Raw genomic sequence first — 27916 nt, forward strand, 5'->3', positions numbered from 1 at the left:
TTTTTCTTAATATTTTATTTAAAAATAAAATTAGACCCATAACATTAGCAAGCATTGAAAAGGCAGAGTCAGCAGCATCATGTGAGAGAGTTCTAAACAAACCCTTTTAGTGGTTTACAGGGAAAAGAGAGAATTGGAAAAGGCCTAAGAAATTTGTATTGTGAGTAAAGGTAGTATTTAAATGAGGTGTTCATTAAATGTTATAGAAATATTAGCACTTTTTATGGGGATGTGTTGAGATAGGAATATCAAATGTTATACATACATATGTATATATTTTATTGGTGTTAATTTTAAAATATCAACTATACTGTTTCATCTGGTGATTTCTTGAGTTGGATGAGATTCTGAGCATCTCAGATTCAAGGCTGGCAACTATGCAATTTATGGCCAATTTAAATCAATTGGTTGCTCTCTCTCTCTCTCTCTCTCTCTCTCTCTCTACTCTTTCTTCCACCTGATTAGTAATAAAAACTCATGTAAGATAGGACACTGCCCATTATTACATTAATGAATTAATAAAGCAAAGATTTTCAAGTACTATAGATTAAGTGATATAAATGAATCATTCACATTGATACCAGACCCACTATCACATGTAAAAAATGTACAAGAAAAAGAAACTATAAAAGGAACCTATAAAAGGGTAAGCTTTGCTTAAATTTTAATTTACTTGGTTTTTAATTGTTTAATTTTAATTATTTTCCTGTAGAGATTTTACATATGCAGTGTTGACTTATTATCCAAGTTCATAATATACAAAACAAAAGAAATACACCCAAATTTACTTCTTTTTTCCATCATTAATTACTACTGAGTCTGATTATTATTTTTTCTTTTCCATGAAGGGGAGAGTGATGGTAATGCAGTAGTACTAGTAACCAGTAATGTGTTAATTAAGGAGGAAGCAAAGGTGGGTTAATCATAAATAAAAAAGAAGGAAGTGGCAAGCAACAAGAAGAAGAAAGCTGTGTGTCAGGTTTTAGCGTGCATAGCTGAGCAAAGAAAGGTGGTGACTGGTTACTGAGTCTTTGAGTCATGAGTGTGTGTGTGTGCGCGCGCCCCTCTTAATGCCTCCCCCAAAATTGAATGAATACCATCTACTTTCCTTGCTCGAAATTAAAGCAAACAACAAACAAAGAAAAGAAACTGTAAAAGAAACTAAAATCTTTAGTGCTACAAAACAATCCAACACATAATAGTAATGCTAGTACACGCTACTCTATTACTATATCTCTGGACAGTCTACCCTTTTGTGTAACTAGAGACTTTTGGTTTCTGTAACCAAGTGACAGCTCATTTCCTTTTGCTATACTCTTTGGTTAATTTGGTTTCTTTTATTAGCTTTTTTGTTTTGGTTATTGGGTTTTTAGCTCTCTTCACTTAAAGCTACTCTTGGGTGAGTTGTTTTTCTTTGTAAAGTTCTTAACTTTGGTGTTTTTAGATCGCTATCTAACTTGTTTGCTGTTGGGTTTTGCTTATTTGTTTCTTTTAGCTTCAGCTTTCAAGGTTTTTTTTTTTTTTTTCTTTGGTTGATTTTTAGTATGTTTGCAGAAATGGGTTTCTTATATTTGTCTACATTGGTTCAAGTATTTGGTGTGGTAAAGTTCATGCTTTTTTTCCTCTTTTGCTTGATTTGATTTCATATATGGCGTGGTCTTGGATTTTGCTGGGGTATACACGGAGAGTGGATTTTGGGAGTTGTCGTTTGGTTTTCACGTTCGTTATTTACATACATCATCGTTTGGGATTTTACGCTTAAATGTTCTTAACTTAATTTTGAGTTATGGTTATTTAACTAGATTTCTAGTTATATATGCATATTCTGGTAAATTCTTCAGATTTCAGTTTCATTTTCTGTTTGTGTATTTCTTTTTGTTGTTGGTAGTTGATGTTTGATGGTTGATTAGTATAACAATCTTAACTTTGTGCAACTATCATTTATTCTCATTATCCTTTTTCTCTTTTTTTTTTTTGCCTTATTTCAAAATTGAAGGTAGATGCTTGTTGTCTACTATTTTGGTGGCTTCTTCAACTGATACCAAGATGCTGTTTTCTGTTGCAGGTTTTCAGACTTCAACGGTAAAAAAAAAATATAGAGATTTTGCACATTGTTTATCACATGTCAAGTTCGGAACTTGAAACTTTAGTTAGAGTCAAGATGTGTGTTATTGATACGAATCTTTAAATAATGGAAAAGGAAACAAAGTTAGCAGAGTAAACAGAGTAGGAGAGAGAAAGAAATGGTGAGGGAGTGAGGTGGAGTCAGATTTATGCTTGTGTGGTGACTACAATTTGTGAATTGTTTAGTGCAGAGTGCCTGTTGGCTATGTCTCCTGGGCTGATTCATTTTGCCCGGACTCCATGGGCTTTGCCGCCGATTTAGGCAACAGCCATTTCTTTGGTTTTCTTGATATATAAGAGATCCTTTACTTAAAAAAAAATAATCAATCCCATCTTCTCAATTATACCTTGAAAACACTTTCTCTCTCTTAGTCACACTTCCTGCCTCGGTTGCTGTCAAGATTCGGTCATACCTTCGTGGCATATATCTTTCAGACCCTATTTTAGATCCTTAGTGACTTTCATTGAAGCTTGGAGAGTCTCTGATAGTTCAGGAATTCGGTCCCCACTCCTGTTGTATTCCAATTCTAGGAATTTCTCCTCGAGTTGGGGTTATGTGTTGTTTCGTTTAAGAATATGTGGCAGTGAGCATAAGTCTTAAGTTATTTGGTTTAGGAGTGGTCAATTCAGTAGCAGACTTTTTTTTTTAAGGTGGCTGATTTAGATTTTTTTGTCAAAATGAAGTTCATGAAACTCGGATCAAAGCCAGATTCATTTCAGACAGATGTGAACAATGTCAGGTGAGATAGTTTGATAGTTTACATTTTATTTCCTTGATAGTTTGTTGTATTCCAGATTCTTTCAAGGCAATCCCCTAATTGGTGTTTTCTCTCCCTGTTTTGTACTTTGAAATTTTGTCTCTCTTCTGGAAAATAATTTACTAGGCAGTCCAGTTTTCTGGGAATTCTTCAGCTCTCATGGATAGCTGTTCTTTTTACTAAAGTAAAATGATCTTTTCTTTAACATGTGTTGCCAGTACTGCGAGTTTCTGTGACTTTCTTCAATCATGTAGAGCTGGCATTTATTGGTCATTTCCTGGCGTTCCTCTCACAAAATCGGTTTATGGAGTCGGTCATGCTGTATATGGGTTGATGTTGCTAAATAATGATAAGGTCATGTCGAATTATATAAGAATTTAGAGTGGTTGACAACTTTGTTGCTCAATCACAATAGGACTAATGAAGGATGTGAAAAAGTTAGTTTGAATTAGTGCCTGATATATGAGAAGCCAGAACCGTCCGCTGAGTTCCTAAAGATTGAAGGATAACTTGATAGTTGATATATCACTGGTTTTATATGGAAAATGGATGTCTTGGATTGATTATAAGTTTTGACTACTTTAATAGCCTCCCTCTACTATTGGCCGAATGATATACAAAACTTGTTTTAAGTTTTTAACATCCTTTGATCAGATGTACCTTTTGTGAATGTATTCTATGAAATTTGTAGCTTGCAAACTGTTAGTAACATCATGAAGCTTCTATCTTTCACTTGCAGGTCTGTGGCTAATGATTTGGCAACTGACTTTATCATTAATGTTGGCGATGTAAAGTTTTATCTGCATAAGGTTCAGTAATCTTTCCAATCCAAGAAATATTTTAAGCTTAAGATTGAGTAGGGGATCTTTAGCATCACTGCGATTGTTTTCTGAAGTAACCAACATGTATAGAATTATTTCCATTTAGCATTTGATGGTGCATACTGATTTTGTTTTCTTAATTTATTAAGATTGTGTTCTAGTCCTGAGAATGTTATCAGTCACAAATATACAAAATATAGCAAACTGGTCCTTGTATGTCAGGACAATGATCTGATCTTGCTTGGCTTGTTTGTAGTGGCTCAAAGCGCTCAATGACCATGCATGAAATTAAATGCTATAGCACTTGGACATATTTAAATTCTTTTGCATGGATAATATAAGGCTAATAAACAAAAACTAGTTTTGGCAGAGGTAGAATCATACTGCAAAATAATTTTCCATATGCAGCCAAATCGAGCAACTTAAAATTCTTTTTTGTGACTTCAATGGTTCATGTAGCACTGGCATAAGTAACACATGCAATTAGGCTCTATTACAAAATCTTTGTGATACTGACAAATGAAATATCTGTATGCAGTTCCCTCTTCTGGCAAAGAGTGCTCGCTTGCAAAAGTCAGCTACAACCGCCAATGGAGATAACTGTGATGAAGTTGACATTTCTGACATTCCTGGTGGTCCTGCTGCCTTTGAGATCTGTGCCAAATTTTGTTATGGAATGATTGTGACCCTCAATGCTTTTAATGTTGTTGCGGCTCGGTGTGCATCAGAATATCTTGGAATGCATGAGACCATTGAAAAAGGGAACCTTATTTACAAAATTGATGTTTTCCTTAGCGCTAGCATTTTTCGCAGCTGGAAGGATTCAATTATTGTTCTGCAGACCACAAGGTCAGTGTTACCACTTATTGATGAACTGAAGGTAGTGAGTAATTGTGTCGATGCTGTAGCTACCAAGGCCTGCTTTGATATTTCAAAAGTTGACTGGTCTTATAGCTATAACCGGAAGAAACTGCCAGAGGAAAATGGGAATGATCCAAATGTGAATAGTATAAGAAACCGATCAGTGCCGAAGGACTGGTGGGTTGAGGATTTATGTGATCTTGATATTGATTTGTATAAGCGAGTTATTTTGGCAATCAAATCCAAGGCTATACTTTCTAGTGATGTGATTGGAGAAGCGCTGAAAGCTTATGCTTATAGAAGATTGCAGGGTTTAAGCAAGGGTATGGTTCAGTGTGGAGAAGCAGTAAAGTACAAATCAACAGTTGATACAATTGTGTGGCTGTTGCCTGCTGATAGAGGAAGTCTTTCTTGTAGTTTTTTGCTGAAATTATTAAAAGCAGCCATATATGTAGACCTTGGGGACATGGCTAAGGGACAGCTAATTAGAAGAATAGGGCAACAACTTGAGGAGGCTTCAATCCATGATCTTTTGATACGAACAGCAGAAGGGGAGAGCATGATGTATGATGTTGATACAGTAAAGAAAATAGTAGAAGAGTTTCTTATGCAAGATCAGAATGCTGAGGTTACTTCATTGGAAGAAGGTGATGAGATACAGGAGATAAGAAGACCAGGGATTTTGTCAGATGCCTCCAAGCTCATGGTAGCAAAACTCATAGATGGATACCTTGCAGAAATTGCAAAGGATCCTAATCTACCCTTCTTGAAATTTGTTGAGCTGGCTGAGCTGGTAACTGGTATCTCCCGGCCTGCTCATGATGCACTTTACCGTGCAATTGACATGTTTCTCAAGGTGAGTATCTCAGGACTTGTGATATCTTATGACATTGTTTGGAAAATTCAAAGGTGGTCTTGTTCTTAAGAAAGTGAACTTTCCAGTAATCACTCAGTGATATAAATAATGAAATCTGTCATTTTGTGATTGAGATCAAAGTGAAACTGATGTGTAAAACCAAATCGGTTACTTTCACATATTCCCTTTAGGAAGTCTAATCGCATGAAACAATTTGCCATTTGGTATTTTAATTTGAATTAAAAAACAATCTGTTACATACATCCTTGTTGAGTAGCATCAAATTAGGCCTTGTAAAGGAAGGATCGCAAGAGAGGGATTGGATAGGCCTTTTTTGTGTATACCCTTTTTTGCTGACGCATAGTGCTGACTATAGAATGGAATTGTAGCAATTAGAGAATTTTTTTTACATGGAATGTAGCTGCTATTTGAATTACTAATATCATTGTTCCCTGAATACAGGAGCACCAGGGGATAAGCAAAGGTGAGAGGAAGAGGATATGCAAGTTGATGGACTGTAAGAAGCTATCAGTTGATGCATGTATGCATGCGGTGCAGAATGAAAGACTACCACTACGGGTGGTTGTTCAAGTACTCTTTTTCGAGCAGGTCAGGGTGGCTGCAACCTCAGGCAGTAGCACACCTGACCTTCCTAGAAGCCTCAGAGATTTAAACAACGGAAGCTCAAGATCGGCTGTGACAAATCTGGAGGAAGATTGGGATGCTGTAGCCACAGTTGAGGAGCTCAAGGCACTGAGAGCAGAAATAGCTTCCCTGAGGACAAGCAATGGAGAAAGAAATGGTGGGTACGGTAAACATAGTATAGATAAAGTTACAAGCTACAAAATGAAAGGTTTGCTCAAGTCCAAGAAAATCTTTGCAAAGCTGTGGTCAAGCAAAGGAGGAGGAGAAAAGGGTGAGAATAGTGGCTCAGATTCATCTGATAGTCTTGGTTCTGCTAACCCAGAAGAAGCTAAATCTACACCTTCAAGAAACAGAAGGCATTCTGTCTCTTAGTAGAAGTTAACGACTTGCATAGCGTTTCATGGTTGTTTTGATCTTCCTTTCTTTTTCTGTTCTTTTTTTTCCCCCCACTTTTGGGGTTTCACTTGGTCTAAATTCTAAATCAATGATATTAACAACTTAGTAGAGTAATGTAATTTTGATAGAAGAATTTTAATACAAAAATTATCAATGACAAACAGTAGCAGTAACTCTTGCCAGCATAATGTTCTTATAGTTGTTATGGTTTCATGAGTTTTGGAGGTGTAGGGAGAAGCGGAATCAAGAAATTGTTGTAAAAGCCTGAAGAAGCCTACTTGTGTCAGCCTGTAAATTATTTCTACTCTTCAATCTGAGATCTGAATGGGTTGATTAAACTTTTCTTTTAACAAAAAAGGGAAAAGAGCATGAAAGAAGTAACCAGTAATCATCATGGTAAATGTTAGTTTTTAAAAGAAAAGGAAAAAAAGTATTCAAGAGAGGGAGGCTTTTGCTCCTCTGTGAAACCAGCCTCACGCGGTTCCCTCCACTCGAGGAACCAAGAAGCCCAAGCCTTCGCTCGAGCCACACGATTCAACTCCCAGCTTGGAACGGGCGAGCCAACGTCCCATCGCCTTAATGCCCCCATTCAGGTTACAGGCTCGCGCGACTAAGCCCGGCGGTGTAGCACCTACTAAATGAAACTTATAAAGAAGAAAATATTTGGATGTGGGGGTAATATTAAGCGGGCAGCTAGTTGGTCTCTTGTTCCTCTATTAGTGTAATAATATTATATATCAAGTGACAATCTGCGAGAAGAAGAGAGCAATGGGTGTGTAACATATGATGAATTTCTCAATAAAATGAAGTATTGGGTGGAGAGAAGATTGTCAAAATCTTGGTTTTATTGGCTCTAAAATGAGTAATGTATAGATGGAGCTCTAAAATGAGTTAGCTTCCTTTTCATTGTAGAAGCAAATACTTATTGGGTCCTCTTTGTTCTACAATCTCTTCAGTAGCATCATAATAACTAAGGAGTTGTCAGTGGATGCTGCTTGATAGTTCTTTTCTCAGCTTCTTTCTGAAATTTTCTTGTCCACAGCTTTTTGTATATTTCTTTTGTCTGGAAAGCAATGGCCGTGTAATTGGTTTCGAGTTGTATTATTAACTGAACAAACCTTCTGTGAGCCCTCATTCTCAATTTTTAGGTCCAACTTTTTAAAGGCCCAGCCCAAGAAAAGCCTCTTCTTGTTAGCACTTGTGAAGTCATAATCTATTTATTTTATTTTAAAGGAGGAGACATATAACACAAACACACACATCAAAGGCCTATGGTGGGTGTGGGTAATAGACTAAGATTTAGGCAAAATTTTAAGTTGGTGAAATTTTTAGTTTTATTTTATTTTAATGAGTCCTAATACTTTTATTTTCTTAATATGTACGAGTAAAAATATTACTCCTCCTATTTCATACTAACTGTCATATTTTAATAGTTCGGTTAGATTAAGAAAGTATTTAATTTGTTTAATTATAAAGAAAAAACTGGTTAAGATAGATTAAATTACTCTTCCAGATATTGTAAAGTTTATTACACTTATTTCAACATAATAATGAACTTCAAAAGAAAAATTTAATGTTGCATTGGACATATAAAAATAATAAATAATTAATTTTTTTTTTAATTTGAAAAAGAACGGTTAATAAAATGAGTAATCAGACTAATTAGCTGTATTTTATATTGGTTGTTCACAGGATAAATATGAAGGCATAGGACAAAATGGTAGACAAATGAAGACATCCAAATCTCTTGGGGGGTTGATCCTAGAAGACTGAATCTTGCCATTGATCTTTTACACAAGTAAATACAAATTAGTGACAGAAATGTATTGTAAATTAGTATGCATCAAAACAAACAAAATTACACATCTAAATCCATACAATTAAGCTTAAGAATGACCGTAATTAAGTCTCTCTCTTTTTTTTTTAATCTTTTATCCAGCAACTATTCTCCTCATAATCACTTATTATATGTCCTCTCTAGAGATCATAATTATTTTTGTGATTATTAAAATCAACTTAGGGGTCATTTAAGTGTGCCGCGGCCACAAGTTAATCCAAATTAAGGTTACTAATTTAAATAATTATTGCTGTTAAAAATTGGAAGGTTATTAGTGCCGTACGTTTATCACAAAGGGAAATGGTAAAAGTCTCTGTTAAAGCTAATTGAGAATAGCTCCAGTGGCATTTGAAGTTATTGTAATCTTATTTGGAACGTTTATTACAAAGAAGTGGCTACAATTTTGTGCTTATTCTATAGTCAAAATATCATTTACATCCCTAAAGTAATTTGTTTTTGAAATTCATTATTCATATATTAAATATTTATATATATATAATATTTCATCCCTCCTACTTTAATAATCTATTTTTCTTTTTTCATCCGTCTTAAAATATGGTCTATTTTTACTTTTTAATTATTAATTTTAATGAGTAATGATTAAATATATTCCTTATTTATTAATACTCCCGTTTCACCGCCAATAATTAATAGATGAATTGGATAGAATGATTTTTAAGTTTTATTAGAGTAAAATGAGATAATTGATGAGTTGACAAATATATTAGTTAGATTATTACGTATTGCATTAAAAATATTAATAAAAATATTATAAGGAAAAATATCAAAATTTAATGATCTACAAAAGAGAAATGAAAAGAGTTTTAAATTAGTTTCCATTCATATTTATGTACAGAATGGTTTTATTTTATTCTAATAAATAGTTTAACATTTAGTTATATATCAAAGATAAAATATTATTATTTATGCGTAGAATGATCTACTTTATTTAAGAAATAAATAAAAAGTAATATGTTTAGACAGAATGTTAGTATTGCATTATATTTATTTAAGCAAAGAAAATTATGTTTCTATCTATCAGTAAAAAAATTAAATATTCAAACTTTGTTTACAAAATATAACTTTAAGTCTCTATTTAAATTCTAATAATTCATCAACTCAAAATTAAAAGTATAAAAGCTTTATTATTTTAACAAAGAAAAAATACAAAAATATTTAGGTACACGCCTTAATTGGGTCTTCTTATTTTATTCTAATATTAGTATTATGAAGACGAATATGAATTCCGTCCAAAATAGTTATCAAACATTTTGTACAATCAGATCCAACGAAATTACTACTATTAGTTGCCTCTCTCACTTTTTTTATTGACAAAAAAAAAAAAAAAAAAAAAAGAGGAAGTGGGCTCATATATATGTTTACCCTAAGCAATTCCCAAACCACAAATGTCTTTCAAAGTCATGGAAAAGACACTGAGGGTACTTCTTCCATCCCCCAACTTTCAATATGATTTCCCTTTATTCATATTGAAAAATGCCAAATACGAAATCAATTTTATTTTTTAATTTTTAATTTTTTTCTTCACAATAGCACATTCTTTAAAACAAATTATTTCTGCTAAAACAATCCCTCAAAAAAATAAATAAATAAATAAAAATGAATACCCTCCTAAAGCCAGACCAAAATTCAAAATTCCTTTTCATAAATTGGGATCAATGAGTATCAAATATCTCTATTTAGATATATTCATATCTCAAATTTTATAATTATTCGATACTCATAATTTATTAAATATAAAACACAATACAACAAAAATAGCAAAAACAATAAAATCCGACAAAATATACTCCCAATTGGAATCTCGTTGTTTGAATATTGTTTTTAAAGGGTTGAATTGAATCATATACATTTTATATATAGCAAGAATATTTGGAAGCATGAGCGGTCCAAATTGGATAATGATGCCACGTAATCCTAACTTAATAATTAGAGACTGTAACTCCAATGTGTTTTGTGCTTCATCAACACCGTCATGCTCGTCCTCTTCCTTCAGCATTCTCTAATTTCCCTTCCATTTCTCTTTGCACCTTGTAACTATAGTCATATGTTCACTGGGATTGGTTTTATCATTTTTCTTTTAAAGTTAGAAAGAAGGTTCGAGTAATAAAAGATATGAATTAAACAAAATTATAACTATAATTAACTATATTGTTCATCAAGATGTAGAATAGTAATTCTTTAATTTATTATATGAAATAGGTATACTATAAAATTGAAAAATAGATGTACCATAAAATCACTACTTTATATTCAAATTTGAACTAAATCATGGAATAACCATTCTACATCAAATAATTATATTATTTCTTAGCTATTTCATGAACACAAACATAACCCAAGTGTTAAAAAGAAAAAATAAAAAATAAAAGAGAAAAAGAAAAAGAAAAGAAAAGAAACACTAAAAAGAATCTCAACTCGTAATCCACACACATACAATAATCCAACGCCTTTGGAACCCTAACTACTCGCAGAAACACGGAGCCGCTCTTTACCTAATTCTTTGGAACCCAACCCGCAACCCTACTAAACCTAACCATAGTTAATTAACTTAACCCTTCTTCAGTTTATTTACCTAAGTTCCTCCTTCACAATTACCTTGACCCCTATATATGCGCACATGTATTCTTCCCTTTCTTCCTTGCTCAAAACATTTATTCCTTCTTTCTTTCTTCATATTCTTGTAACCGAAGAAATCCTTTTCTCTAATCTTTCCTTATCTAGTGGATTTTGTATATATTTTTGGCTTTTTCATGTGCTGCTGCTGGAAAATTCTTGCAGAATGAGCTGTAATGGATGCCGAATTCTCCGTAAGGGATGTAGTGAAGATTGCATGCTTCGACATTGCTTGCAATTCATAGATAATCCTCAAGCTCAAGCTAATGCCACTGTCTTTGTTGCCAAGTTCTTCGGACGTGCTGGCCTCATGTCCTTCATCTCCTCTGTCCCTTATAACCAACGTCCTTGTAAGTTCTTCACACCTATAATTATCCTATCATATCTTTTCTTGAACTGTGACCTTGCATTATTGAGTTACTAGCAAACACAATGGTTTCTTCTTCTTCTTCTTCTTCTTTCATTTTTTCTTGGCCGGTTCTTGTGTTTAAACCCAAATCTCACAGCTGCAGAGTTGATTCCAGTATATTACTGAGCTAAACAATGATGAATCTACACCATGTTTGATGGTGTATATGTCTTTTTGCTGATAATATTATGAATGTTTATGGTGCTTCTTGTGTTGTTTCAGCGTTATTCCAATCTCTTCTATATGAGGCCGTGGGGCGAGCAGTAAATCCAGTGAGTGGAGCAGTAGGGCTTCTGTGGACAGGAAACTGGCACGTATGCCAGAAGGCTGTGATGACGGTGCTCCGTGGCGGAACAGTAGAACCTTTACAAGAATTATTTGAAGACGGGATGATATTAGGGCCTGCCTTTGATAACAGTTCAGAATGTGCTAGTTTTAGACCAAGAGATAATATGTGTTCAGGATCAAAGAAAACAACAACATTAAAGAGGAAAATGTCGGACGATGACAATGATGATGGGGCCAAACGTGGAAAGCTGACTGACCTTGATCTTCGTCTGATGCACTCCACGGTGGAGAAGCGGCGGGCAGCGACGCCATCATCTGAGGAGTCTGAGACAACAACCTTGGGGAGTGGTTCCAGGAGTACTAATTGTAGTTTACAAGGAGGAGGTGAAAGAAAGCTTTTGACATTATTTTTTTAAGAGGATTTCTCTTTTTTTCCTCTCTAGAGATTTTGTGTCAGCATAAAAAAGGAAAATTTTCCCACTCTGTTACTGACATTTCTCGCTGACTTATGCTCCGAGCATATTTCATAATAATTTTTATTTTTAATATATATATCTAAAATCAATTTAAATTACGTAATATAGAATTATAAAATATGATAAATTACTATTTTAAGAGTTTTAATACAGCTACATATCTAATTCTTAAACTTAAAATTTTAATTAAATGATAAAAATATTAATACCATCTTATCTATATAATCTTATAAATTAATGATAGAATTCAAGAATTCCACCTCTAATCTATTTATAAAGTAATCATAATCTTAAAATTCTATTTCACATCCTGTTATGATAAGAGAATTATGTTAATCAATCATAACGAGAGAGACATATTGAATTTTTCCTTAAAAAAAGGATATCACAAATTTTGATTTCCATATTAGAACAAGATTATCAAATTAAATAATTAGAAAAATTGACTAATATAAATATAATAATAGATAAATAATACATATATTAATATTTAATTAATTTTATCTATTAATGACACGATCGACTATGTTTATTTTATAAACTTTTTATTAAATTTTTTTTATTAGTATTAGATATATCTGTGACAAATTAATTAGTGGAGAGAGGAAAGGGATAATCAAATATTAATAAAGAGAAAATTGGTTTTCATGGCTTATCCATCCATCAAAATTGGGGGATTAAAAACTGGCTTTTGCTACCTATAAAGAGGCAAATAAATTGGGGATTATATGATTCCTTTCCTTTTCTCCTTCATTCACTCTTGCTGGGGGTCTGCATGTCAGCATTAAATTTTTCTCATTATATTTTCTGCTTGTGGTCTCCCTTCATCTCTATACTTTTATCTGTGTATTATTATTATTCCTTTTAAAGAATTTTGGCCCTTTTGGACTACCAATAGACAAGACCAAGAGGGCTATCTGTATATCCTTTTCTTGTCCAGAGAAGATTGGTTGGCTACATATATTCAACATTGATGTCTACATATAAAATGGCCCTTCACTTTCCTTATAATTTATGTGAGACAAATTTCTATATTTAAAATTGGCAAGTGAGTGTGAGAATAGATAATATATATAGACAAAATATATTATTAAAGCCCCCTCCCCCCTGAATTTTTCAGAGGCTTAATAATATATCTTTTATGTGGTGACGAGCTAGTGAGTATGAGAATATGCCACTTATCTGTGGCCTCTGCGGAGGATGAATGATTGCACCTTTTATCCACTTGTTAGTACATTTTGAAAATTCTTGATTCCTTTCTTCTTCCCTCCTTCTTTTATTGGTTGATTAAGTTTAAATTTGACATTTTACGGTTTTAGATATGGTTAAGAATAATAAAAAATTATTTAATTTAGAGGTCCAACTTCAGTTTAAAAGTATAATAAAAATTTGAAAAATGAACCTAAACTATTTATAGTATTCAAACTTAATATTAGAACTAAAAGCAATATAAAACTTTTACGAAAAAATTATAAAACTGTAATATATAAAAAAAAAATTATTTTTTATTAAATAGATAATCTTTCTATTATAGGAAGACTAAACGCTCTCGAAATTAGTTGGATTATTAATAAAATCTAATAATAAAAGGCTAGTGTTTTAATAATAAAATAAAACTGTATTAGAAGAAATACTTAGAATTGCTTTCCAGCAAATGTTAGAACCCAAACCTCACTACTAAGTTAAAAAAGTTACATAATAACAAATGGAAAAACATGGGTAATAATTCGCCACAGAAACATGAGCTACTGAAAAATAACAGGAGTTCAGATTCAACGCTTTTAATTAATATTGCTTCATCTAAATTGTATATAAAAAAAAATTAAAAATAGAAAAAGTAATGGGAAAAGGTCTGTATATACTCTTCATCTGTAACATGAAAGAAAAGAAAAAAGAAAAGGTAAAAAAAGGAAGAAGAAAGGGTTCAAATAAAGAATGCTTTGCCTTGTTATTAAAAGATCTTCTTGTTTTGCTTTTGATGCATGCATCTTGATCTTGTTAACCTTTCCCAACTCTTATAATGTTTTTAATTTGAGCATAAAGAAAACAACATTCATGAACATGCTCTAATATGCACTTATTGTACGAACCAACATTTAAGGTTTTTGTCGAGAGCATGCTTAAGGTCCCATTAGGTGTATCAAGCTCAAATTGAAAATTGAAAATTTAAATCATAGGCCTATTCCCTATCAGAATAGCTGAAATAAGGTGCCATAATTACTTTTTAATATTTTTATATATTTATTAAATAAAAATTATCAAATCTTAAATTAATTTATATAAAAAACTTTTACTAAAAAAATAATTTAAAATTACATAAGTCGGTAAATTTATATAAAATTCTTTAAGTAAATATATAAAGATATTAAAAAGTCACTGTAACTGTAACACAATAAAATTTACCGACTTTATATTATTTTTAGTTTCTTTTTCTAAAAATTACTTATAAAAGCAACATTAAAAGTGACCCGATTAGCATTATAAACATTAAAAACGCATTAAAATTGAAATTTATTTATTTATTTTTAACAAAATTGACTCTGAGTTTATTATTTTTATTTAAAAGAATACACACTGTGATTAAGTAGCAGAGGATGAATAGAAAGATAAGAATCATGTAAATGATTGAATTTTGGAACAACTTTTATTTATTACAGCCTGAGAAGCATGATAGAATTCGACAGGATAATTTTCTTTTATAAGGCAGCAGCTTAAGTCTTTTTCAATTCATTTTTTAAACGGTGGATATTGCATTATTAATACACGTGAAAAATATGAATTTTCAGGAAGGACAAAAAGAGAAAAGACCGTTAGCCATTTGAGTTTTTGAGGCGGCGGAACTCCGCTTTCTATTTTTATGGTTGGCTTTCACCAATTAAAGGAATTTGTAGCTGTAAAAGTGCACTTTGTCAAGAAAAAAGAAAGAACTTGCCAAATAAAGGGAAAAGAAAGTCCCCTTTTTACCGTTATTTTTTTTAGATATTTAACAGAAATTAACAGTTTTTAGATATTTGACAGAAATTAACGGTACAATTTTAGTAATACCAAAATTTAAGAAATTTAATATTACAAATTAATTTTTAGAAACTCTAATAATAGTAACCTAAAGTTTGAAAATGGTGAGCTTTTTATTTGGTCAAATTAAAATGTTTTCAATTCTAATTTTTTTGCTGATTTATATGATATATTTTTAAACTTATAATTATTGAATAATAGAATCTGAATTGAACATAGTTAAACTCTAAACACGTCACGTAATTAATAATAGAATTTAAAAACAAATTTAAAGATCCAAATTGATAATATCTGGAAATCACCATAGAATTGAAAATTAAGTAAAAGTTGATGAAATTTCTTGTCATTAGCCCTTGATTTTGATATAATTGAGCACCAAACTGTGCTTTTTATTTTCTTTTAATCTTAAACTGTGTGAACATGTACAGACCAGACAGAGACTATCAAATTGTAAACATGGTATTCAACAACAGACATGTAATATGCAAACTAGCTAACTGGACTTGGAATAATTAGACTTGCCACAATCAATCAATCAATCAAGCGTTGCCAAGAACATCTTTGAAACCTAAAATCAAATTGGGCAAAGATGTACACAGCAATGATCAGTGATGAGATAAGGTGTGAACATTACATATATATACATATCCATTACTTTCCCTTTTTGCTGGATAACTTGATAAGAGTGTGCTTTTATACAGCTAATTAGTAGGAAGGAGAATCCAATTTCTGTTATCTCTGGATACAAAGATACATGAACACATGATATGCAAGACCACAACTGGTTTTCAACCAAAAAAAGAATATGCCAAAGATGAAGCCAAAACTAGCTGTTTGAATCCATGTTTATTACCTTCCAGTGCATCTCCACCTAGCGGAAAAAGAAGAGAGTCGATGTAATGTTAGCATTTAGAGTGAGTGGTCAAGTGAGATAGATCAGTTCTACACACGTGTTGTCAGGTTGCTCGTAGTTGGTAAACGATTTAATTGTATTATATGTGTTCTCAAGCTACAGTCCTTAACCTGTAAATAAGATGTTAATAAGTTTTCAGACTGTAAGTACATGAAATGGAAAATGAGTCACCAATTATAGCAGAAGAAACAACTGCATTTTTACCTGCATTGCTGCTAATGTGGATAAGAAATCTTTACATTGTTCGAGCAAAAATTTTTCTTTTGCAGTTACATTCACAAGTTCGGCCACCAAGGAATTGATTTCCTCCATCTGCGAAGTTTTAAGATGTTTAAGGCATGTTTATGAAACCAATGAGCTAATCTTTTTTGCAGTAAGGTATCTAATTGCAGTTGGCATGTCTTTGCTACCCACAGTTGTATGCAATTTATCAAAGCTTAAAATAGATTTTGAATCAGTTTTTTAGTCCAATTATTCCCACATGCAAGAGAACACAGTGAACATGCTGCTACTAGGTTCAAGAATGTCATTTTCATAGAAAAACTAGATTGAATTACTATAGGAATGTCTTGGTACCCACTTCCAAACCATTATTCTTGGGCGACAAATTGAGAAGATTAATCCTTTGGTGTTCAGTTCCCGAAGAATTTGTTTTTGGGTGTTATAGCTCTGGTGACTTGGTAAGCCTTTATGCTAACTATTTATCAAGCATTGCCTATGGCATCCTTGTTACTGTAATTGTTCACATAATAGTATCTTGTGGACATAGAAACACCAAGAATTAGCTGGAGCAACCAAATACATTATAATTTAATGGGGGTATTTGGTTCAGTATAGCATTCTGAATAATTAGGAATTGAAGATGAGTTACCTTTGATGATAGCAAGCATATAGAGGATGCCATAGCATGCATCACATCAACTGCTGAACCAACAGCATCCTTCAGATTTTGAACATCAGCCTAAAATTAAAGCAAACAAATTTCGTCAACCTCAAAGTTGCCAGGAATTGAGCTTTCAGAGTGCCCCCAACCACCTAAAAATATTAATGAGGCGCAACATACTATTGTTTTTCCAACAATTGGAAGACGAAGAGTACTGGCTTTCAAGGCTTCTGTTGCTCCTTCCAAAGAAGTCGAGTGATCTCTATCCAGAAGAGACCATTCTTCTAAACAAGTAATCTACATTCACCAAACACAGCAAGTTTTAGCTACGAAAAAGAGAAGAGCTGCAAGACCAGAAGAAAAGAAATATAAATACACATCTGCTTCTATATAATTGCAGCAAATAATATCCATTTAAAATTATTTTTGAATTATTTAGCAAATGAACATGAACAATCTAGAAACAGTTTAATAAGCAATACTGATTATGGTACTGAAGACCCTTTATATAGGAACTATATGGCTAACATTCGAAGAAACATGAAAACTGATCAAGAAAAACATCATCTAAGATCTATAGCACCTGATAAACATTGACAATCTAGCCACAACAAAAGAAAACTCTCAAGGGCCTTCCTTCCCCATTAAGTAGAGTGAGATTCCCTGCATTGATACCTATAGAATTAATTTTCAAAATTTGCTTTTATGTCAAGACCATAATGCCTAGGCATTTGAGGGCAGAAAGAAAGTGCAAGCAAACCATATACTGAATCTGGACCCTTGACACTTCACGAACAAAATAAAGTTAGAAGTGAATAAATGAATCCAAACTAAAATTTGCAAGAAAACTCGACATGTTGAAGGAAGTTGATCATTCTAGCAGTTTACTGAAGTCAAGGTTCACCAGGTGAACTTTGCAGACTAAATTGAGAGGTTTCAGCTTGTTTACAATTATCAAGGCAAAAGAGATGCTGCTTATTATCATTTGAAATTCAACAGCTACAGGACTGATGTGATTTGAAGAGCAAACATCTACCATCCGCAAAATGTTGCGCTCCTCTCCGCATATCCAAGCTACATTAATTTGATTTCTATATAGAAACGTATAGATTTCTTTATTGCAAGATTATACACCAAAAGCAAATGATGACAGCTATACTATCATGCAGATTCCTTTAAGTTTGAACACATAACAAAAAGCTTGAAAATCCTAGACCCAGGGACATTCTTAGAAAGAAGAAATTCCACGTAGAAGGCACCAATCATGAGCTATGACATTTGCACAAAATTCAAAAACTAGATAAAGTCCAAAGCAAGTGCTACTTTGGGCAAAGAATTTAGTTCTAAATTTAAATTTCAATAAGCTAATTCTCACTTGTCCATGCAATATAGCGAAACCTTTATACATATGTGCATTTTGATAATTTCTGACATATTTTCCAGTTTACAACACCTAATAGCTTAAAATATTCCATATATAATAACATTAATTAACCTCACAATAAAATAAAGAAGCTAAAAGATAATTGATGCTAAATTTAATTAGTTTAGTAGAAAAACTAACAGGCTTCATATTAACAAAGGTAAAGCAAATTTCTTGCATCTTACTTGTCCCTTAAGGATAGAGGTTAGCTTCAACTTTTGTCTCAGCAACAATAACTTGACTCTTTTAAGAGTGACAGAATGCCGCAGTTCTGAGATTGTTACCCATGCATTCCACAAATTTTTCTGGTCAAAGAATGTCAAGACAGTCAAAATCACAAGACTATCCATTGTAATTACCTGAACAGATTGGCAATAAAGTATAACATTGTTGCAAGCATAGAAGCCAGTACAAACATGCAGACAAGAATGATATCTCAACTTAGAACTATCAATATAAACAAAGACTATCAATGCATACAAGCTAATACTGAGACGGACTATAAGTGATGCCAGAATATTCTTAAAAACAAATTCAGGAAATTGTTTTCATAACATCTAGAAGAACAAGTTTTCAAGTGCAAATAATTATTTTCTTCAGATGAAAAACAGCCATGATGTCCTGAAACTTCTAGGCTTTGTATAATTGAGCCCTAAACAAACTGGCCCCACTCTGGATCAGCAGGTCAAATTCCAGCTTAGACGCACATAACCATCAAATTAGCCAAAATGAGGCACTTGTAATAGATTCTAACTTCAAAGACAGTATAAAGACAACATGACACTTCCACTCAAATTTTCATATGTAGAACATATGAAAAGCTAATAATTGTGCATGAAGATACAACCTAGAGATTCTGAGCTAATAATTATGCAGTGAAGCTACAACCTAGAGATTCTTTCTCCTAATACTGAAAGGTCATACCAGCATTCCCAATTAAGGTCTTGTAGCCACAATAAAGATTTATCAATCTGACCACATCCATTAAGGACAATCAAATGTGATAATTCTAGAAAGTCAGATCTTAAAGCTTCTTCCCAAGCAAAAGGTCTAGCGAATTCTCCATATTCTTCTTCCCAGGCCAAGGATCTCCTAAAACTTCTGACATCATCCCAGCTACCCTAAGCAGTGCATCTGGAAAATGAGTCACAACTCCCAATAATACCTTTCATAAATCCACACCATGAGAAACCCTAAAAGTCTTGGTTGCTCAAATAATCCACTTCCCTTGTTTGAGCTGCATTATCCATATCCCTTTTATGCAAACACCAAAACCGCTTGATGCACTATGCATTACTTCCAATAGATCCTAAAAGAGGCCCCAGTCCACCTTGAATATTTGTAATAATCATTATTCCTGTATGCATGCAAGTAGTAGAGAACTTAGGTTTGGTTTTATTTCTTTAGACAAGAATGTATCCTCTGCAAGAGAATTTGGTTTTCTGGGGGTGCAAAAAATCAGCTAAGATTAGATTCCCACTTCAGTAAGTGTCTGATTGAGAGTAGATAACATAATCCCATGAAAGAACATGTAAAAACAGAACAGACGAAATCTTTATGAACCTTCTCCAATCTCTATGATACCACTGGTACAACGCCTAACATGAAACAAAGAAGGATGACTTGATAATATAACTTTTACATTCTAAGGGCATCTCCAAGAGACTTTTTATATATGTTTAACTTTCTATTATAAAAAGTCATTTCATAAAATAAGAGTTTAATGAGTTTTTTATTCTTTAAATATAAAATAAAGAGTTATTTTGGCTCTCTATGTTGGGAGAGCCATATCTCACTCTTTATTTTAATTAAACAAATCCATTACAATTCTCTTATACTTTATTAATTAATTTTTTAATTCTATTTTTCTATTAGCAAAAATATATATAAAAAAAAAGAAAGAGAAATTAAAATCATTAATACTTATGGAGAAAAAGTAAAATAAAGAGCAAAATATAAAGAGCATAAAATCTTACTCTTTATATTTAAATATTCATTAAGATGCTTTTTATTACACAAAAGATGCTCTTTATTTTAAAGAGCACCCTTGGACATGCTATAACCTCTTTAAAGAGCACCCTTGGAGATGTTGTAATCTCTTTGCTAGTATGTTATGTTGTTGGACTCCAATCAATAACCTAAAGGAACACATAATTGATAACAATCTCAAAACCTAAAATAGCTAGTAGTTGGATGGACTTATGCATATCCATCTAGATTTACATCATATTAACCATATATGCCAGTTTCCAATGCTCTTTTGGGAACACCTCAAAGCATGCTTAAGCCCTTGGAAACTCCATCGAGCTTTTGCTTAAACTAAGCAAAAGGATACAAATTTAGTGACATAACGGAATTTTGACAATTTCTCAACCTTAAAGAAAGTTCAGTGGTGTATAGAATCTAGATCATTGCATAGCCACAAGGATGAACTGTCTTTACTTCCATTGCTTAGAATGAACTAAATGTACAAGCATGCATCCCAAAGAAGGGAGATAAATGCTTGACCACATAAAATGTCTTTACCACACAACAATATAGAAGTAGCATACATTTTGAAAAAGGGTTTGCCAAAAGTCATCTACAAATAAACACCTAGCAAATACTTGGCGAAGTCTTGAATCACCTTAAACTCTTGACCATCCTTTAAACATTATACAAATGACCTAAAGCTGCTTCATCCCATAACTTATCCACTCATCAACTCTTCAACACAAATACACACCTCTTTAAAGTTGTATCTATCATGTTACTTGCTCCAACTAAATGCAATTCTCGATTTGTGCCTCAAGATGCTTCATCCATAAGCAACCCACTCACCAGCTCTCAAACACACATATTTACATCTTTCATATATTTGTACTTTTGATATTAGTCCAAGTAAATGCAATTATTAGTTTGTCATCTTTAGGAACTTATATCTAATGCTTACATCATGCCAAATATGTTACTGTACAGACAAGGAATACTCATTAACTGAAAAAAAAAAAAAAGGAAACCATCATACAAGAACCTAGAAACATACAATTATGTTTACACACCAAATGAAGAATGTATGCTGTACGAAATCCATGTTCTTAGAGGACTTAAGAAATAAAACAAAATTAAAGATATATACGTAGACTGAACATCGATTATCATACCTCTGCATTCACTCTCTGCACAAAGAAGGTAGCGTCTGCCCTTGCATTTACAAACCGCCATTGCAAATAATGGTTATACAAAAGCCTCAGCATATGTGCATCACCAATTCGATCTTCCCCCATCTTCCCTCTCCTTAAATCAACAGCAAAACTAAGAATTGAAGGCATACTGCTCAAATTACTACTCATAGGTCTCCCCCTTGAAGGACTAGAAATCCCTCTTGATGGAGATGAAGCTGAATGTGTCCAAAGCTTACTAGGTGACGCAGGCCTTGTAGCTCCCCTAATAGGTGAAGAACCAAATGTTCTGGGAGATGCCACTGGAGCATCACTACTAAATCTTTTTGATTGAATAGTCTTTGAAGAAATACTCGTTCTTGGATTAGGACTAGTAGATAACGGAGAACCTGGATCCTGCAACCGTCTCAACCTGCTGTTAGTTTCTTGCCAAAACCTTGCAGAAACAGCAATGCCACGAGGCCCAGTTTTTGCTCTAGAAATCCCACTACCAAAATCTTGCAATCCTGAAGTGCTACCAGAGGAAACACTATCGCTATCAGAAGCAGTAAGATCACCAGTGACAAAAGAGTCACTCACTGAACTATTAACATCTGGGTTTCGCTTAGCATTGCCTAAATCCAAACTCAACCTTCTCTCATCAACAATCATAGACTGCTGCAATGACTTAACACTCATAAACCCAGATCCCATAACCCTCTTCTCATCACCACCAACACTACAATCAAAACTCCTAGACAGTGAAGGATTCCTTTCATTCAAAGCCAAATTCCCACCTCTACTTCTCCCAGGCCACCTATGTTGATCCAAAGGCCGCGAATTTTCACCTTGATCTCTCACAGGGGTCGATTTTCGCCTTTCAGGAGTCACCTTTCTAGTCACATTTGGTGAAGAAGACACGGCCTTTGCTTTGCTAATCGGAAGTGAAAAGGCTTCGCCTTGAAAAGAAACTGATAAACTCCTTGTTGAAGTAATTAGCATTCTTGTTGCAGCTGACATTTCACTTACATTGCCTTGTTTAGCTTCTGGATTTGGAGTAACTGGCCTTTGAGACACCACTGGCCTCTTTCTATCAACAGATTGGGATCTTTTAGGTGTAGAAAACGAATTAGTAGACCTTGAAAGTAATGGTGAAGGAAATCTTTTAGGAACTGAAGAAGAAGAACAAGAACTTGAACTAGTAGTCGTAGTGGTACTAGTTGTTGTTGTTGAGGAAGAAGGAGAAGGTGAAAGATATCTAGAAGGGACTTGTTTACCTCTGGGTTTTCTTGATTGAACATGAGCATTGTCTTTCTCTGAAGGTAAAAGTGGAGGTCTTCTTGGATTATTTGGGGTTTTAGCATTATCAGTGGAAATAGCAGCCACCATCATAGCAGAAGAGGTAAAACAAGAAAATAAAGGTACAATCTTTTTTTCTGTTTCTCACATTGTTTCTTGAAATAAAGATTTGGGTTTTGCAGTCCTCACATGGAAGATGAAGAATATGTAGAAAAAGAAATAGGTTTCATTGCTAATCTTCTAACACCTGCAAAACCAGAAAAAAATATTAAAGATATGGGTAAAGAAAAAAAAGTTATAATATTGAGCAAGAAATGAGGAACCAAGAATGGGTTTTTGATGGGTTTTTTTGCATTTTCAGTGCTAATTGGTAACTGGGTCTTGAGAGAGAGAGAAAGAGAGTTGGTGAAAGGTGAGATTTGAGAAGGAGAGAGTTGCAGATTGGGAGTGATGTTCCTTTTTTTTTTTTTTTCTCTTTTGAGGTTTTTGGTTTTGGTGATTCTTTGGAGAGACGTTATGTTTATGTAATTATGTTTATGTATGGTTTAATTTAATTTCATTTCATTTTTTATCAGAAATTCCTTTCATTTTTAGAGTACTTTTCTCTTTTATTATATTATAAACAAAAGAAGAAAATTATACTTCAATAATATATATTTACTATCTGACTATAAATATGTTTTATTAGAAACATTTCAATTTAATAATAAAGTAAAATTATCTAAAAGCTAATTGTTGGTATTTAAATATATGTTTATATATATATATATATATATATATATATATATATATATATATATATATATATATATATATATAACAGAGACTTTTGTTTTTTATTTTATAAGATTTCTTTTAGCCATTATTATTAGTTAGGGCAAAACTTTCGGTTATGGTTAAGGTATAGGTTTTCTTTTGGTCTAATATATTAAGTTTGTGTGACAATATGGTAATGATGAAATGATTAGAGAGATTTGATGATAGTGATGATGCAATTAACGAACTTAAAAATGTATCTGATGAATAATTATAGTTTTTTTACAGTGTAAATAGTAATTAATTAATTAATTAAATTGTAATTGATGAGTAATTATAGCTTTTATATCAAGTTAAGTGCATTCAATTATTTTATGAATATTTTATTATATTATAAGCATATTATCTATGCTAAATTCGATATATGGATGTCATATTGCTCTTCATCATGTTTAGTTATGAAATTATATATATCCCTAATCTTATCATATAATCATGCTATATTTTTCTATTACTAATTATAGAATTGGTTTTTATATCCAAAATTATCATCCAATAGTATAAATTGTAAATTTAAAACAGCAGTGAGACTGTATAATAAAACACTAAAATATTAATTTAAAAAAATAGTAAAAAGTTAATGAAATTATAAATTTTTAATTTGAAAATAATCATAAATTTTATTATTAAAATTAATAAATTACAACAATTAGATAAATACTATCAAAATATACTCTCCAGTATAATTTAATTTAATAAATAATTAGCACTAACAGTCATAGCTCGATAGCATATATATATTTTAATTTAAACAACCGCCTTCTATTAAAAAAAAATAATATCTTGCTCTCTCATTTATAACTCAAAAAAAAATTTGACAAATAATCAAATATCATCAATACAACACAAATAAGAATGGAATTAAGCTCTTCAATTAAAGTTGGCAATCAATAAATAACATTATTAGTGTTTTTATTTTTTTATTTTAAATTGTTTGAGATGGCATGCTTGTGAACTTTTGGTCCCAGTCCTCACATGAATGCATTCGGCATAAAAAAGAAAAATAAAAAACAAAACAAAACAAAAACACCCTCGTCTGCAATGACAACTCGATATAGTAAAATCCATCATTAATGTTTATTAATGAATATTTTCTGGAAAATTTTAATTTTAATAATATATATATATTTTTGTATTGTGTTTAATAATGAACATGATTAAACAGTTGTATAATTTTTTATTTTTAGTTTTAAAAAAAAAAAGAAAAAAAAAAAAGAACAGCAGTCACAAGCACAGCATCCATTGGATTCTTAAGCTACTTCACATAAAAATGGAAAAAATAAAATAATTTCTGACAGAAATATGTGCAAAAATGACTGGCAGAGTATCTCACATATGATTTTGGCATTTTCCTATCACTTTAAACTATTATTATTATTATTATTATTTGCAAATTACTGAGATTAGATGAGATAAAAAAAAAAAGATTAGCATAAATTAATTAATAAGATAAATCCATGTTAATTAAATGAGAATTAATTAGATACTATGAGTACAAATATAAATTAATAATTGATTCATTCATTCTGAATACCTAAGAAATACTTATTTAGTAAGATTTAAATCATCCAACAAAATAAGAATAAAATATTTTTTTTTTTTTTTCAAAAACAAGAAAATGAAAAACCCAATAATTGTATTAAGTTTTTTAATTGCTAGGATTAGGAATGGTGATATGGTAATTACTTGACTATCACAAGCATAGAGTACTTGAATACAAACAAGTAATGAAGGGAGAGGGAGAGAGAGAAGTACCTAAGGTGGACATGAATGAGCTAATTGACCTTCATGAAAATGGCTCTCAAGCAGAAAACAAAAGGCAAAGAATTTTGATGGTATTTGCCATCAATGACAATTTGGTTAAAGGTTTCTTATAAATGGGCAGCAACAAAAAGAGAATTGCCTTGTGATTTTTGCAAGCTAAGCTATAGCTCATTTGTCAATTAATTATTTTAATCAAATTAAAATTTTATAATACAAGATGCAACATCTTATTCCATCATTCTCAACCTAATTATCCCTTGCTTTTAACGCATTTCTTGTTTGTGCTTCTTACTTTGATATTCTCTCCCTTATTTTTCTTTTTTGGACTAATTATGAAAATTTTATGCAAGATTTGCCCTAAAATTCACATGGGTCCTTACTATTACAAAATAACAAAATTCTCACTGTAGTCTTTCTGATTCAAATCTAATTTATTCTCTCATATTTTTAAAATTATTTATATTTTAGTTTCAGCTAATTATTTTTCAGATCTGTTAACACATCGTATGATATTATAAAGAGAGAAATCAGTGACTTAAAAACATAATGGATCGAAATATGTTTTTTCTCTTTTTGTGTGTGATTAAACATTTATGGTTTGATTCTTTTTCCTTTTTATTGTGGTGTGTCTTTCCTTCTTAATTTTATTGACATTGCAAAAGGGTATTATAGTTACATGAATTGAACCATTTTGTGTTCACAGTTAATGAACCCAAAAGAAAATAATTAAAATGTAAAAAGAACAAGGTCAACTTCCCTGAAATTTTCAGCAAATTTTTTCATTTTCAATTCAAGTAACTTTCCAAGTTGGTGTTTGGGTCCCTTTAAAGACAAATCTAGTGGACTAGTATGACCCAAAGAAAATGAAAATCAATGGTAGTCAACTATAAAAAGAAAATGAAGAGGTACAGGGTCGTATGTCTGATAGCCATACTTGTGATCATGTGAAATTAATGTAGAAACTAATTGGTATTATTAGTTTTATATAAACTATAGCCTCTGTGGATTCTAATTCACTGTTTGGTATTTTCAATTTATTCTTTCTTACTATGGCAGCAGAATGAACTGTAGAATATATATGTATACAACAGGAGAAAATTATAAAAATAATAAAAATCCTGTTAATATTAAAAATTATCAAATAATAAAATTCAAATTCGAGACGACTGTCGTAAAAAACTAACGAAGTAACTTTATGTATATATATATATATATTAAACTTATATGATTGAAATAGTAAATTATTGAAAAGAAAAAGAACCTTCTTGATCAGAAAAATCCGAATCAAAGTATCGATTTTCGTAAATATGTATATATCAATAATTAAAAAAACTTGTACTATTTACTTTATTTTTCCTTAAAAGTTTATGAAATATAATAAGAACCATCAATATTATTTTTTATTCTTAAAAAGAGGGAAAAATAAACATATGTATGTAGACCCCTATTAGTGAAGGTAGGACTATATAAAAGAAAGAAATGATGAAATTGAAGGCATGTGACTTAGGGCACACTCAATGGGACAATTAGTTTAAAAGTAACATACCTACTAAGTAATGTTTTATTTTAATCTGTATTACTTAACCCACTTTGAATGTGATAGTAATATGCTTACCAGTGTGAATCTGTCTGAATCTATCCCTTTCCACCATTGCTTCTCCTTTCCACTTCAGCCTCACTTTTGGGGAAAAAAAATGTGGTTAGTTGTTAGTAAAAAAAGAATAATAAATAAGGGAAATGTATAAACAAATATTTATTTATTTATTTTAGCACATATAAAAAGGTGGCTGGTGGCTAAATACCTCATTTTGCATGCACTAAAATTCTGATTTCAGTGATAGTTATTAGAATTATATTTTCTTAGTATTGAAGATTCAATAGTGAATAAAAAAAGAAAATATTTTGAAAACAGCATTCTTTTTCCAAGAATCACTATCACATAACCTCTCTTTCAGCTATTAGACTTGTGATAGGTGACCTACATGTTATGACATATGCACACCTTCAAATTTTATTGTTTTTCTTTTCCAATTTTTCAATTTGGGGAAAACCCAAGAATCAAATGTGTCTCTAAAATGTTAGGAGATTGCCCATTTCAATGGCATAGAGTTTTTAAGTTCATTTAAATCTTTAAAAGTAATCAATATTCTGAAATACACTACAAGAAAGTCACTCGACTGTTATGAGGCTGCTAAGTGCGGAAGTTTTGATAACTGTGGAACTAGAGAGAAAAGAAAGAAATAAACATCTGATATAATCTAATTGGAGAGATGAAGCATTGATGAGAAATTACAGATGTAATACTTCAATGATAGGGATAATTGATTGGTTTCTTGAAAGAAATGTGAATAGAGGCACAAAAACTAACTTGAAGGAGAAGAAATAAGATTCAAGCAAGTTGGTGAAATAGATTATTGCAGCTGCTTTTTTTGTATGTTCGTGCTTATGTAGATTATTTTAGGTGTGTGTGTGTGTGGAGGTTTATTGAGTTAGTTTTGAAGCATTCATCAGTAGGTTAAACTTTGTTAGGCCAAATCTGATTAGTTTGAGTAATGTTT

The 27916-nt window shown here is 31.9% G+C and overlaps 3 protein-coding genes across 11 annotated transcripts; 2 read left to right on the forward strand and 1 right to left on the reverse strand.

Moving 5' to 3' along the window:
* Nucleotides 1-761: 761 nt before the first annotated feature.
* On the forward strand, nt 762-6646 carry LOC8272262 (BTB/POZ domain-containing protein NPY2). 7 transcript variants are annotated; one of them, XM_048376172.1, is made up of 6 exons: nt 762-1009; nt 2066-2082; nt 2809-2864; nt 3622-3691; nt 4242-5420; nt 5883-6646. In XM_048376172.1, the coding sequence occupies exons 3-6, from the start codon at nt 2812-2814 to the stop codon at nt 6435-6437; spliced, it is 1857 nt and encodes a 618-aa protein (XP_048232129.1). In that variant the 5' UTR covers nt 762-1009; nt 2066-2082; nt 2809-2811; the 3' UTR covers nt 6438-6646. The 7 variants fall into 7 exon arrangements, with proteins under 7 accessions (XP_048232129.1, XP_048232127.1, XP_048232130.1 ...); XM_048376173.1 differs by lacking the exon at nt 762-1009 and adding an exon at nt 1028-1399; XM_048376174.1 differs by lacking the exon at nt 762-1009 and having other exon boundaries at nt 1844-2082; nt 4242-4552; nt 4658-5420.
* Nucleotides 6647-10714: 4068 nt separating this feature from the next.
* On the forward strand, nt 10715-12203 carry LOC8272260 (LOB domain-containing protein 39). The gene is made up of 2 exons (XM_002527453.4): nt 10715-11282; nt 11564-12203. The coding sequence occupies exons 1-2, from the start codon at nt 10937-10939 to the stop codon at nt 12043-12045; spliced, it is 828 nt and encodes a 275-aa protein (XP_002527499.3). The 5' UTR covers nt 10715-10936; the 3' UTR covers nt 12046-12203.
* Nucleotides 12204-15620: 3417 nt separating this feature from the next.
* On the reverse strand, nt 15621-23409 carry LOC8272259 (QWRF motif-containing protein 2). 3 transcript variants are annotated; one of them, XM_002527452.4, is made up of 6 exons: nt 21483-23403; nt 18525-18644; nt 17097-17213; nt 16905-16994; nt 16238-16345; nt 15621-16143 (listed from the first exon to the last, which is right to left on the reverse strand). In XM_002527452.4, the coding sequence occupies exons 1-6, from the start codon at nt 22869-22871 to the stop codon at nt 16063-16065; spliced, it is 1905 nt and encodes a 634-aa protein (XP_002527498.1). In that variant the 5' UTR covers nt 22872-23403; the 3' UTR covers nt 15621-16062. The 3 variants fall into 3 exon arrangements, with proteins under 3 accessions (XP_002527498.1, XP_015579881.1, XP_048232072.1); XM_015724395.3 differs by lacking the exons at nt 15621-16143; nt 16238-16345; nt 16905-16994 and having other exon boundaries at nt 17131-17260; nt 21483-23408; XM_048376115.1 differs by lacking the exons at nt 15621-16143; nt 16238-16345; nt 16905-16994; nt 17097-17213 and adding an exon at nt 17319-17579 and having other exon boundaries at nt 21483-23409.
* Nucleotides 23410-27916: the final 4507 nt, after the last annotated feature.

This window comes from Ricinus communis, chromosome 6 (assembly GCF_019578655.1).
Source record: "Ricinus communis isolate WT05 ecotype wild-type chromosome 6, ASM1957865v1, whole genome shotgun sequence".
NCBI lineage: Eukaryota > Viridiplantae > Streptophyta > Magnoliopsida > Malpighiales > Euphorbiaceae > Ricinus > Ricinus communis.